This window comes from Strix uralensis, chromosome 18 (assembly GCF_047716275.1).
Source record: "Strix uralensis isolate ZFMK-TIS-50842 chromosome 18, bStrUra1, whole genome shotgun sequence".
In the NCBI taxonomy this organism is placed as follows: domain Eukaryota; kingdom Metazoa; phylum Chordata; class Aves; order Strigiformes; family Strigidae; genus Strix; species Strix uralensis.
Window position 1 is genome coordinate 15,985,866 of NC_133989.1, and position 13,608 is coordinate 15,999,473.

At 54.9% G+C, this 13,608-nt stretch overlaps 1 protein-coding gene across 1 annotated transcript in view; it reads left to right on the plus strand.

Moving 5' to 3' along the window:
* Positions 1-7,863: 7,863 nt before the first annotated feature.
* Positions 7,864-13,608, plus strand: part of MMP24 (matrix metallopeptidase 24) — a 46,308-nt gene continuing 40,563 nt past the window's right edge. Inside the window, exons 1-2 of the mRNA XM_074888507.1 lie at positions 7,864-8,014; positions 10,005-10,153. Coding sequence (XP_074744608.1) covers positions 7,916-8,014; positions 10,005-10,153 — 248 coding nt within the window. The 5' untranslated portion in view covers positions 7,864-7,915. The remainder of the gene's footprint in view (positions 8,015-10,004; positions 10,154-13,608) is intronic.

Here is a 13,608-nt window from a genome sequence, read left to right on the forward strand (position 1 = left end):
AGCAGAGGTGCTTAAAAACAGTGAGCTGGAGCCCTGGGTGGGGGGGACCATGAATGCAGTCACCTGGAGATGTGCTTCACCACTAGGGCTCTCTGCTACATGGGCCCTCAGCCAGCAGAAGGATGCTTTCCAAAGGCAGAGCGATGGGAGAGGCAGAACTGGGGTTGTTACTCTGCACAAAAGGAGGCTGAGGGGAGACTATCACTCTACAACTATCAGAAAGGACGTTGTAGTAAGGAGGGGGTGGGTCTCTTCTCCCAAGTAACAAGTGACAGGACAAGAGAAAACGGCCTCAAGTTGCTCTGCAAAATGCTCCTGTCAAGGCACCTTGTCCCCAGGCTAAGCAAGCCATGCTCCCACAGCCCCATCCTACAGCCTGTGCACTCCAGACCACTCACCACTAGGGGGTCCACAGGACTCACTTCAGTTTAGCACCATATTTCTTCTCAGGACTAGGCTCCAATTGCACACACTATTGCAAAAGTGGTGGGCAAGGCCTGAGTAAAGGGAACCAGTGAATAACCTGCATCCACTAGCCATGTTACCACCAGTGTCAGTGCCAGAGTACCTTGCTCCTCTAACCCTAAGAAAGGCCTCTGCGATGGCTGCAACTGTCTGTTAGGCAGATTTTTCCCTGGGAAGCTCCAGAATTTTGGAATACTTGCAGCTAGACTCCCGTTCAAGCTCAGAAGCTACAAAGGATTCCAAGGTGCAGCAAGCACTGTCAGCAACTTCTCTGGTACCAACTCATTGCCCCCCAGTGCCACTGCCTGCCGGCCATCCGGAGGAGAAACCTCCGAGCACGGGCCTCCCTGTGGGGCTTCTCCTGTGGCCTCCCAGGTGCCATCCCCTCCTGGCTGCCCCCCGCCTGACGCGCCTCCTCCTGCTTGTTTTCAGGCACAGCTTTGACCACGCTGTCTGCAGCGACGTCTGGCTTCCTCTCGGATTCGGCGTCGCTGCTGACCGTCTGGGGCAGCTGGGCACCTTCCTGTCCCAGCTCAGGTTGGGAGCAGGTTGGGCCTTTGTCCAAAGCTGCTTTCAATCTCCTGCATCGCCTTGATTTCAGGGAGATCCTCGTGCTCTTGGGTGCAGGTGGGCAGGATGGTTTCTGAGGCTGCAGCAGCCGCTGTGCTAAGCGAGAAGTGTCGATGGCTGCCGGCGCTTTGGGGGCATCCTTGAATTTGGCCAGGTGCTGCCGAAGCCTCTCCTGAAAGGTGACACCAGGTTGTGGCTCGCTGTTGCCTGGACAAGCGCTCACGCCCCGCTGTACTGAGGCTTCATGTGGCCCCAGGCCAGCAGTCGCCCCCAAAGGCCCATGGGGGCCCGAGGGGAAATGGGAAGGTCAACAGAGAGGCCTCGAGGAGGCCACAGTACGGCCTGGCTTGGACGAAGGCAGGCACAAGCAAGCACTCGGCCGTAAACTCTTTTATTGCACCCACAATCGAGTAAGGCCTGTGTTTGCTGCCTGCTGGAGCTGCCCGGGGGCCACACAACTCCTCAGGGCATCGTCCACGAGCCTCCCAGCTAACGCCCTCGTCTCTGACAGGGGCTGCTGGGGCCGGCCGTGGACAAGCTGTACGCGCGACACTGGGCGCCGTGCTCCTCTCTGGGCTGGGGCCTTCGGACCCGCCGGAGGGACGGGCTGTCTGCAAAACTGCAGGCCCGTGGAGGGAAGGGTGCCCGCAGCGGGACAGCTCTCCCTTCCGTCCTGTGGGGCGGGCGGTTTTGCGACACCCCTTCCAGACTTCAGTTCCAGGGTCAGTGCAGGCCCACGTTGACATGTCTGCTCTAATACGGTGTCAACGATCTCTCTTGCCGTGGTCCTTATAGCCAATGTTTTGGCTGAGGCTCTTGGCTCTGGCTTCACTCCTCCCTCTAACTTCTTCACCGCCATTCCAAGAGCCTCGGGGACCACAGTTCCAGCATTCCCAGTCTGTTCTGCATTGCACTGCTGAACTCAGGAGATGGCATTTTGGATCTTTTCCTCTGCTCTCATCTCCTCTATACAGCTCCTCAGGACGTTGTCCACGAGCCTCCCAGCTAACGCCCTCGTCTCTGACAGGGGCTGCTGGGGCCGGCCGTGGACAAGCTGTACGCGCGGCACTGGGCGCCGTGCTCCTCTCTGGGCTGGGGCCTTCGGACCCGCCGGAGGGACGGGCTGTCTGCAAAACTGCAGGCCCGTGGAGGGAAGGGTGCCCGCAGCGGGACAGCTCTCCCTTCCGTCCTGTGGGGCGGGCAGTTTTGCGACACCCCTTCGGGCGTCAGCGCAGGCCCACATTGACACGTCCGCGTCAACGATCGCTCTTGCCGTGGTCCTTCTAGCCAACGTTTTGGCTGAGGCTCTTGGATTTGGCTTAATTTCTCTCTGTAACTTCTTCCGCGCCATTCCAAGAGCCTCGGGGACCACAGTTCCGGCATTGCCAGCCCGTTCTGCCTGGCGCTGCTGAACTCTGGAGACGCCATTTTGGATGCTCTCCCTGGCGATCGTGGGACTCAGTCGCCAGAGCTGAGCAGCGGCTCTATTTGGCAGCAGCGGTGGTGACACCGGCCACTTTGCGCCCTCGCTTGCTTCCAGGCTCTGCTGTTGCCATGCTCTGGGGAATCCTTGTCCTTCTCCCAGGCCCTGCCTTGAGAAAGGCATCTGGGATGGCTGCGGCTGCGTCTTGGGGAGATTTCTCTTGGGAAGCTCCAGGGTTTTGGAATATTTGCGCTAGAGTCTTGCTCAAGCTGAGAAGCTCCAAGCTCTTTGCCCCCCAGTGCCACTGCCTGCCGGCCATCCAGAGGAGAAGCCTCCGAACACTGTCCCCTTCCACGGGCCTCCCCGTGGGGCTTCTCCTGTGGCCCCCCCCGGCGCCGTCCCCTCGCGGCTGGCCCCCGCCCCACGCGCCTCCTCCCGCCCCCTGCCCCAGCAGCTCCACGCAGCCCGCAGCAACAGCGCCGCGCGCTCCTCTGATTGGTCGCAGCTCCGCTGCCGCGGGCTCCTCCCATTGGTCACAGCTCTGGCGCGCACGGCGGGGATTGGCCCGGGCGACCGCCACAGGCGGCCCCGCCCAGGCCCAGAGCCAGAGCCAGCGCCCGGCCCGGGCCGGCACCCGCCGGTCGTGCCGCGTCCGTCCCGCCGCTTTCTGCTGTGGAGGACAGGCTGGGAGCTGGGCCTCCGGCTGCGGCTGCGGCTGCTGCTCTCGCTTCTACCGCGTCTTCCGTTTTTAGGGGCTCTCTACCCCTTCTCCTTTCTGCTCCCTCTTGCCCGAGCTGTTTCCTGCGGAAGGCAGGTAGGAGCCTGGCTGCCGGCTCCTGCTGTGCTCACCTTCTCCCTCGGCCTCCTTACATAGGAAGAACCTACACAAAGCTCCTCCTAAGAGGCCTGTTCTGGGTACGGAACAGAAAGGAATGGCCAGTGGCCCCGTGACTCAGAAAGCAGCCCAAGGCCTGGGAGCTGTGGCATATTACTCAGCGCAGCTGTCACCGAAATTGGGAATAAACCTCTTAACACCAATGTAGCATCAAGAAGCAGGCGTTCTTTGTAATGCAGCGCTGGGGGCAGGGGGCATCGCTCCACCTGACGTGCCGAACGAAAGACGAAGGCACGCTCATTCTAGACGATAAAAACAAAAAGAAAAGCGTGTCATTTCTGAGGAGTAGCCGCCTCTTTTCAGGGAACCTAGCGCATATGTTAATAGATTGCACAGGCGTACTAAAAGTTGGGGCAGGGTCTCTGAGGGGCTTCCGTGGGGGTTTCGGTGCTCTGTGGTGGTCACTAGTGGCTGTTGAAGAGGTGTCTAACCTTAGTGTCCTTTCCACGAACACTGAGTCTTTCTTCATAGAAGGTTTTGTCTTGGCTCATCGCTCTGTCTGGAAAGCTTCTCAGGTTCATTATCTTTGGTTTCCACGGGGGTCTGCAGGTTTAGCTGCCCTGCCGGGGATGTACCCATCACAGTTGCAAGAATGATGGCCTTGGGTGCTTGCGTGCCTGAGGCCCCTTACATGCTTGCCTGAGGCCCTTTACAGCAAAACTAGAGCCCGTAGTTTTAAAAAGAAAGCGGACTAACCACTATACCCTTGAAGAGAAACCAAAAGAGAGATTCTCTACCCGGTTTTGACGTCCTTGACCTTCTCCCTCGACTTTGCCCGGCTGAAAAGAGGCCTGGAGCCGGGCAGCAGAGGGATCCTGACCCCGAGGGGGACGTCCAGCAGCTCGGGGTCCAGCAGCCCCGTAGCTCCTTCTCCCAGGTGCCGTCTTCTGTGCCCGGCCTAGCAAAACAGAGACACTCAGGCGCCAGCTCCGTTAGCCTCCTGCACGGCAGTTGCAAGGAAGGGCACGTCCCGAGGTCCCCAGAGCACCCGCCACGTCCCAGGCTCCCCGGGGAGGCCCGCAAAGAGAGATGGCGGGATTTGGGGGCACCGAAAAGCAAACGTACAAGCTCGGTTGCCCCCAAAGGCCCATGGGGGCCCGAGGGGAATGGGAAGGCCGGCAGAGGGGCCTCGAGGAGGCCACGGTACGGCCTGGCTTGGACGAAGGCAGGCACAAGCAAGCACTCGGCCGTAAACTCTTTTATTGCACCCACAATCGAGTAAGGCCTGTGTTTGCTGCCTGCTGGAGCTGCCCGGGGGCCACACAACTCCTCAGGGCATCGTCCACGAGCCTCCCAGCTAACGCCCTCGTCTCTGACAGGGGCTGCTGGGGCCGGCCGTGGACAAGCTGTACGCGCGGCACTGGGCGCCGTGCTCCTCTCTGGGCTGGGGCCTTCGGACCCGCCGGAGGGACGGGCTGTCTGCAAAACTGCAGGCCCGTGGAGGGAAGGGTGCCCGCAGCGGGACAGCTCTCCCTTCCGTCCTGTGGGGCGGGCGGTTTTGCGACACCCCTTCGGGCGTCAGCGCAGGCCCACGTTGACACGTCTGCGTCAACGATCGCTCTTGCCGTGGTCCTTCTAGCCAACGTTTTGGCTGAGGCTCTTGGATTTGGCTTAATTTCTCTCTGTAACTTCTTCCGCGCCATTCCAAGAGCCTCGGGGACCACAGTTCCGGCATTGCCAGCCCGTTCTGCCTGGCGCTGCTGAACTCTGGAGACGCCATTTTGGATGCTCTCCCTGGCGATCGTGGGACTCAGTCGCCAGAGCTGAGCAGCGGCTCTATTTGGCAGCAGCGGTGGTGACACCGGCCACTTTGCGCCCTCGCTTGCTTCCAGGCTCTGCTGTTGCCATGCTCTGGGGAATCCTTGTCCTTCTCCCAGGCCCTGCCTTGAGAAAGGCATCTGGGATGGCTGCGGCTGCGTCTTGGGGAGATTTCTCTTGGGAAGCTCCAGGGTTTTGGAATATTTGCACTAGCTGCTTTCAATATTTTTTATCACTCTTATTTCAGAGAGATCCTCCTGCTCTTGGGTGGAGAATCATTCAGGTTTGAAAAGACCTTTTTTTATCATCGAGTCCAACCCTCAGCCCGACTCTACAAAGTTCTCCCCTACTCCACATCCCCCAGCATCTCATTGAAACGACCCTTAAACACCTCCAGGGATGGGGACTCCACCCCCTCCCCGGGCAGCCTATTCCACTCTCTGACCACTCTTGCTGGGAAACATTTTTTCCTCATGTCCAGTCTGAACCTCCACTGTCGCAGTTTAAAGCCGTTCCCTCTCGTTCTGTCACTAATCCCCTGTGAGAAGAGACCAGCACCAACCTCTCCACAACGTCCTTTCAGGGAGCTGTAGAGAGTGATGAGGTCTCCCCTCAGCCTTCTCCTCCTCACACTGAACAGTCCCAGCTCCTTCAATCTCTCCTCACAGGATTTATTCTCCCGGCCCTTCCCCAGCTCGTTGCCCTCCTCTGCCCTCGCTCCAGCCCCTCGAGATCTCTCTTGTATTGAGGTGCCCAAAACTGGACACAACCCTCCAGGTGTGGCCTCACCAGTGCAGAGCACAGGGGGACTGTCACCTCCCTGCTTCTGCTGGTCACACTATTTCTAATCCAAGCCAGGGTCCTCAGTAGAAATGGCAGCCTGAGCTCTCCTCGGGCAAAGAACAAGAGGCCTGGCATCAGCAGCATTGAGGAGGGTGGGGGGACCTTTGCTGGCTTGTCTTGTGTCTTGACAAAGGGTTCCCCTCCAGCTTTTGCAGGCGGGGCAAAGAGGCTGTCCTGAGCACAGCCTCAGCGGCATGGAAGCCGAGCTGCTGTCAGCTTGAGTCAGCAAGGAAAAGGCCAGCACCGGCTGTTCACGCAGCAGAGCACGTTCACAAAGCTGCTTTGCCAAAAATGAAATCCCTGTCCCACATTTTTATAACCCAATGTCCTCACAGTTTCTCTGGGGGAGCAGCAGCACCTTCTGGCCTGGGATTGCCAGGCACGGTGACTCCTCCAGCTCCAAGCACGTCACGGGTGCACTGATGCCTATTGCACTGCTCAGATTTGCCAGCCAAACCGCCCCGTGTGCCAGGCTGGCTGTGGGCACGGCGCTCCAAGATCCCCTTTTCAGCAAATATGAATTCAAACTTCTGGTGTCAGTATGGTTAAGCCAATGACAGAACAAGTGATTCATGTGGTGGCACAGCATCTCCCCCCACCCAAAATCCCTGATAAAAATAATCTAGTAAATCCATGTGAAAGTACGGGCTACCAACTGCTCTTTCAGACCCTCTGAACAAAATGAGGCTGGGCCAGGGGGGGCTGTCACCCACAGCCACCTCCTCCTCCTTCAACCTGTCACCACGAGGCATCATTGCTGGTCCCAAGTGAGACAAAGGAGAGAAATGGAGTGTGACAAAGCCCTTGGGTCTCTCTGGTGACACAGTGAAAACTCAATAACCGGAGTTATTAAGCAGGTATTCCTTTATTATGGTGCCGGGTGTGTGTGTGATCTCTCATAACACACACACGAGTTAAAAGCCCCTGGGCTATATAGGCAGTATATACATACACACACATGAGTTTTACGAGAACAGGCCGGAGTATTCAGATGGTTTCCGGGTGGTCAGAACCAGTCTCCATATAATCCCATTGTCTTCCAGGCAGGTTTATCTTCAAAGACCTGCTGTTTTTATCAGTTCTCTGCAGCTAGGTGGGCAAAAGGCTCAGAGTCTTAAAGGTACAGATTAGTTATTAACTTTTTCCCTTCATCACTGCGGTAGTAGAGAAACCCACACCTCCACCTGGGTGCACAGCTCACAGAATCATCTCGGTTGGAAAAGCCCTTGAAGCTCCTCCAGTCCAACCATGAACCTCACCCTGACCGTTCCCAACTCCACCAGATCCCTCAGCGCTGGGTCAACCCGACTCTTCAACCCCTCCAGGGATGGGGACTCCCCCCCTGCCCTGGGCAGCCCATTCCAACGCCCAACAACCCCTTCCGCAAAGAAATCCTTCCTAAGAGCCAGTCTGACCCTGCCCTGGCGCAGCTGGAGGCCATTCCCTCTTGTCCTGGCGCTCAGAAGCATGTCACCTCCTTTCAGACGGGGCCGGTTTCAGGGCAGGACCAGCGGCCGACGAGCTGCCAGCCCCTCCTCGGGGCTTCCACACGCGCCTGCTGAAGACCGTCCGGCTGCGGGCAAAGGCAACGCGAGGCAGCCCCGGCAGGAAGGAAACGACCCCGCCGTGAGAGAAGAGGCCCCGGAGAAAGACCTCGGTCCTCCCGCATCTGCTCGGACTGAGGCAGGGCCAGGCGCCGCCGCGAGCCCCTCGGCGCCCTCCTGTGCCCGCAGCCAGAGGCGGGTGCGTGGAAGAATCCCCGAGGGACGGCGACCTAGAGCTGCCGGTGCCCGGCTCTGAGCCCTTCCCGCGGCGGAAGCGCACCCAGGGCCTGCCCGCGGCAGCCCCGGCCCGGCGCAGGAAGAGGCGGTGCGGCCGCCGCCGTCCCCTTCCGGCCTCCCCGCGCAGCCGCAGCCCGCGCCGCCGGGCCGGAGCGCTGCCCGGAGCCCCGCCGCGCTGCCATGGCGCCGAGGCGGCGCCGGGGCCTGGTGGCGGCGGGCTCCCTGCTGCCGCTGCTCTGCGCGCTGCTCCGCGCCGCCGCCGACACCAGCACCGGCCGGGTACGTCTGGAGCGGGGCCGGGCGGGGCGCTGAGGGGCGCGGGGCTTGGGCGGCTCAGCGGGGCGGCGGGGCTGCAGCTGGGGCCGGGGGAGCGGGCGGCGGGGAGCGCGGGGCCGTGCGCTGTGCTGGCGCGGGGGCGGGCGGCGGCGCCCCGGCTCCTCCGCGCCCGGTTCCAGCCCCGCCGCCGCGCCCGGGCGCTGCCGCCCGCCGGCAGTCTGCCCGCCTCCCCTGCAGGCCCGCGTCGTGCCGCTCTCGGCAGCTGCTGCCCGGCTGGGCTCAGGAGTGCGGCCGCAGGCGCTGGCAGCTCCTCTGCCTGTGCCTGGCAGGTGGAGGCAGCGTCCTCTCCTGCCTGCTCTTCCCTGAGCATCGGCCTCCCGCGAGGAGCCTCTTGGTGCCTGTGCGGGCCCTTCCCCCGCGTCCGAGCCTGGCCGGGAGGGGCAGGGGGTTCGGTTCGGTTGGTGTGCGCTGCCCTTGCTGCTCAAGGACGGCTTCTTTTGGTCAGACCACTGGGGCGTGAGTTCCAGCACGCCGTGTTTGTCAGAGGCCAGCGCTGGAGGCCAAGGCAGGGGTAGCAAATGTCCAGTTTCCACGCAGTTTTGCAGCTTGGCTTGTCCTGAGCCACTGGCGATGCCCATGTTGAATAGCGCTGCGCGTCCATTGACTTGGTGAACTTTAATATGCCCAGACCAGATGCTGGCTTATACCTTCTTTCTCCCGCTTTGGAAGCAAGCCCCTTCTCTCCTCCCAACGGATTCGGGTATCTTGTTGCCCTAAAGAAATGGGGATTGTTCTCCTTGTGCTGCTCCTGATTTGAGCCCCTTTCCTCTGTAATGTTACGGGACGACGTGTCTCTGCTCTCCCCCCTGCTCTGAGTGATCAGGCTGCGGGTGTGAGAGCAGCACACGAAGCTGTTTCATCAGCGTTTGTGTGTTGAGGACTGCGTCCTGTGGGTCAGATGAATTGTCCTTGTGGCTGGAAAAAGCTTACAGGATATCTGTCGATCTTGTAGTAATCCTGGTCTAAGTATTGAATCACAGGGCTGGGGTACTGGCCAGAAAGAGGAAGCACTAGGGTGTGTGCATGAAAAGTTATGGTGAAAAGTTTTTGCAAGCAAACCTTCATTCACGTTTTATTGGCACTTGCACTTAATGGTGCATTAATATCCCTTGTTCTCATGGTATCAGAGTGAGAGGGGGTGAAAAGAAGGGAGGAAAAAAAATATCCTGAATTAATGGGTGGTTTTGAAAATGCTGTCCTTAGTATTTTGACAAGTCTGACGTGGTTTTTATCTAAGGCTGCATTTTGGGGGGGAGGCGGAGAAGGAGACAAAGCTCCTTGAGGAGAGTTGGCTGTTTTCCTGTTCTGACAATTTGCTGGATATCTGCTATTAGTAGAGGAAGAGTCCATCTAATCAGAGTCCCTGCACACTTTCTAAGTGTGGGGTTTTTTTGTTTGGTTTGTTGGTTTTGGTTGTTTGGGTTTTTTTAAAGAAATACTCCTGTGCTCAGTGCAAGCATAAAGCTGAACTTGTGTTTGTGGGGATTGCCCAGGCCTGTTTGTTCAGCTGTTTGCTTGGAGTGATGGTCCAAAGGCAGGAGTAGGTGTTGGGCTGTGGGTTACTGGAGGCGTGCTGCTATGGGGACTGAGGAATCTCGTAATAGCGAGATGACAGAGTGCACAGGAGGTCTCTAGAACAAGGACAGAGCTTCTTGGGCATTTCTGGTGCTCCAAAGACCTAAGTCTGCCCCAGTTACTTATTAGTGATGACAGCTATTTTTAATTGGCAGGTCTGCATTGTCAGGACAAGTGATATTAAGTTGGGTCTTCAGCCCTTCCCAGGGATCAGATGATATTACCAAACCTAACCAAAAAAAGAGAGGTGCTTGAGTTTTTTGCACTAGTCCGTCACTTTTCCTTTGGAGGAAATGTTCTGATCTGTTAAGTTGAAAACTTACCGTGGCATCTTACCATCTGTTTCTTTCTTTTTCAGGGTTGGTTAAAAACTTACGGCTACTTACTTCCATCTGACAGCCAAATGTCTGCCTTGCAGTCAGGAAAAGCTGTGCAGTCTGCGGTTGCCACTATGCAACAGTTTTATGGGATCCCAGTAACAGGAGTTTTGGACCAGACAACTATTGAGTAAGATTAACGTAGGCTAATTGTCACATTACACGCTGTAATATTGTACACATTGTCATATTACTTGGATAATTATTTAAGCTACAAGAAGCCCTCAAAAGGGATATATTTGACTGACTCAACCAGAACAGTCTTGATTATGAAAAGGTGACCCTAACAAAAACGTGGACAACTCCACCTTTTCTTTTTGCCAACAGTACTGTTGGCAAGTGTGAGGAGAAGCTCTTGTTAAATGTTGTCCTCTGTACATAGATGCCCATTGCCAGTGCACAGGCAAAACATGAATCCTGTGAGCTTCTGAAAGCAGAGAACATCAGGGATTTCATTTATTTCCATCTCCATCTGGATTTAGGTGAAAATCTGGCTCTAGAAATGGCTTCTAATGTATTGCTTGCTTAATTGGAGTTGTGGATCTCCATAGATGCTATTTGTGGAGATCTGTAATTCCAAGTTGAAGTGAGTGGTTGCAGTCTTACGATGATAGTCAAGACTACTTAGCTGTTGATAGTTGCCATTTGTTGCACATGAGATGTTCTCTGCTGTATGTTGACTGTGTGTTATTTGTTGTTTGTGATCAGTGTCTTGATAGCACAGAAGCATTGGTATAAATCACCTAGGCCAGAGGGACTCTGTTCTTTGAAGGCTGTTGCCTTTAGTCTGCTGCTCAGCATGTACTGCGAAGCGTGGTGTGGAAGTGGTGTTTGTTGCTGCTACTTGACTGGCTTCCTGTCCTCTGATTGCCTGGATGTCGTGTATTGTCTGAATCTTTCTGCTCTTGGTCTGGACTAGGGGAGAATCTGTTGACTAAAGCAGAATGCAAATAAGGTCTTACTGATACTTTCTGGGAAGAAGCAGCATCTCGTGGTGAGCAAAAAAAAGAAAGCACAAATAATAGAACTTGTTTAGGCCCTGCCTAAGAGTCTTCCCTTGACCTTTTCTTACTGTATTAGCAGACCCTTTTAGAGTGTGTTCTGCCTAGTTTTTCATCTCTCCTGTTAGGGCACTCTGCTGGCAAAAGGGACACAGCAGCACAAAAGAAGGGGACGCAAAGTAACCAAATAGCATGAAGAACAAAGGGGGTTGGTTGTATGCCTTCCAGACTATAAGAAGAGGGAGAAACAGAAGAAATTAGTGAATTAGGCAGGAGGGGATCATCCTGGACTGGGAGTGCCTCTCCAGTGAATGTAATGTTCCCTCCTTTAGCTCACAGGAAAAGCCCTTTGTTCTCCATTAAGGGATAGAGAAAATCCTGTTTGTTTGCTTTTCAAATAAGTTGAAAATGAAATGCTTTGTAAAGGTGGGGATTTCCCATCTGAGATCTCTTTGCCGTTAATAATACAGTTTGTAAGTGAATGCCGAAGCAGAGCCAGAGAGCAAGGTTGTGTATGTGCAGTTGCTGTGTAGAAGCTTGCAGTTGGGATGCTTTTGAGTTGGAAGGGGGTGGGGGAAGAAGAAGCTATGATATTGGGATGCGAGTTTGGAAACTTAGGGAGCTGCTTCTGCTGCCCTGTGGGTGACAGGGGAAGGGAGCAAACTGCATGTGGGAGTCCCTGCTTTAGTAAGGAAAAGTATTTTTCTGGACGAAAGGAAGATGTTGCCCACGTTTTACTGAGTTTATATACAGGCAGGGCTTGATGGGTGCATGAATACCCAAAGGCTGATTGATGGGTGTAACACCTAGATGGTTCTCTCTTCTGCAATTCGAGCCTCCAAAGGCTTGAAACCTCAGCTGCAGCCAAACGCGGGTGTGCTTTGCTGGCAGTTCAGTTGCTCTACTTCCATCTGTCCTGCATCAGTAGGTCCATATGTTGTATGGCAGGGTGGAGCAGGAGTACCTACCTAGAGATTACAGGAAAGGAAAAAGAGATCCTAATTGCTGTTAGCAGTGAGCCTGTGTTTTGAGTTGGAGGGCATGTCTGGCTGGGCCTTCTTGGGCTGTTGCTTCCTCAGACTTGGTTCTGGAAGCTGAGCAAAAGGAGAACTGGCAAGGCAGGCTGGCTGTGAGAGCTCTGAATTACTTGGGCGTTTGCTAAGCTGTTATTTCAGTCTGTGTTACGAGTTTTGAGACTGCAATTACAAGTTTTTCTGTCACTTCTGTCAGTGTCATAAGCTCTGTCCCTTTGAAGTGACTTTAGAATCAGTCAGAGTGCGAAGTTATTATTTTCTGTGGTTTCTTTGTTAGGCAACAAATTCTGCATATTCTGTTTACACTTACTATGGAAGCCTGAAGTTTTTCATCTCTTTCCCCACACGCCCCCAAATCCTGAGCTTGTTCTTTCCTCCAAGAGTGGTACCCAAGTGTGTGAAAGTTACCCTGCAGGTGCTGCCGGTGGGAGTGGGAAATGGGAAGGAACAACACCATTGATGTTGCTTACTGGTATCCGAAAGGCAGGTGGGATGGGAGTCTGTTCAGCAGAGGGGCTGCCTTGAGGTAGCAGGTTGAGGATGTTTAGTTTCCTGTAAGGAGATCAGGGGAGAATATGTAAAATGGCCTCCTCATACCCTGCAATTGACAGTGCAGCAGCAAACTTTGTGTCTGCCTGCAGCTAGTGGGTTGAATTGTAATTTTGGTCAGCGACTAGGCGAGGGTGTAGTCCTGGGAGCGAGCTGGGAGAGAAGGCACGCTAGCACCTAACAAAAGCAGTGGCTGTTGTGTTTGTCATAGTCAATCATGTGGCCCTGGAGGGAACCAAGAAATAGTCTTGCTTGTGTCTTGTGTATTGTGCTTTGTCTGGAGCCTGTTGTGTAGGTCCCTCACCTTGGCATGTATGACACAGATATTTAAAAATACCACTTCCACCAGCTCAATAGTAGGTGATTGAGAGTGACAGCTTCCTCTGTTTAGGAGAGTTTTGTGGAGGGCTTGGTGCCTGAACTGGGGAAAGCAGCTGTATCTGAACAAGAGCTGTATGTCACTGCTTTTTGAAATGACCTGTTTGCTGCATGCCGAGCAGCTGGAGGAATGCAATAGTTTATGTGTAAACAATACCAAGTATAAATTTTGATGATCCAGTGTTATTGGTGCCCCCATTTAAAAAAAAAAAAAAAAAGTGGGGTGGAGGGGGCAAGCCACCATAAGTTTCTGAATCCTGCTTCAAGTGATTGTCTTTTGTTGTTGTTTCTGATGTGGTGTGTTTTTATAAATCTGCTGGAACACAGAAAGGGTTAATCCAAACTGCTCAGTAGAGAGTGGCTGTCAAAAAACTCAGATAAAGAAGGTCAACGGCAGCAAGCTACAGCTTTGTGATTATTTTGCCATAGATCTGTGTTGTTGAGAAAAGAAGAGATGACTGGACTTGTACCCTGGCCCATGTGATTAGATGAGGGCCCATATGTCTGGGAAGTAAGTTGAATCAGGGAACTGATCCAGATTCATTCTCAGCTTGACATTAGCACAGGCTGTTGACAAGTTGAGTGCTGCCTAGCTCTAACCAGGTAGTTGGGCTTTTTTACAA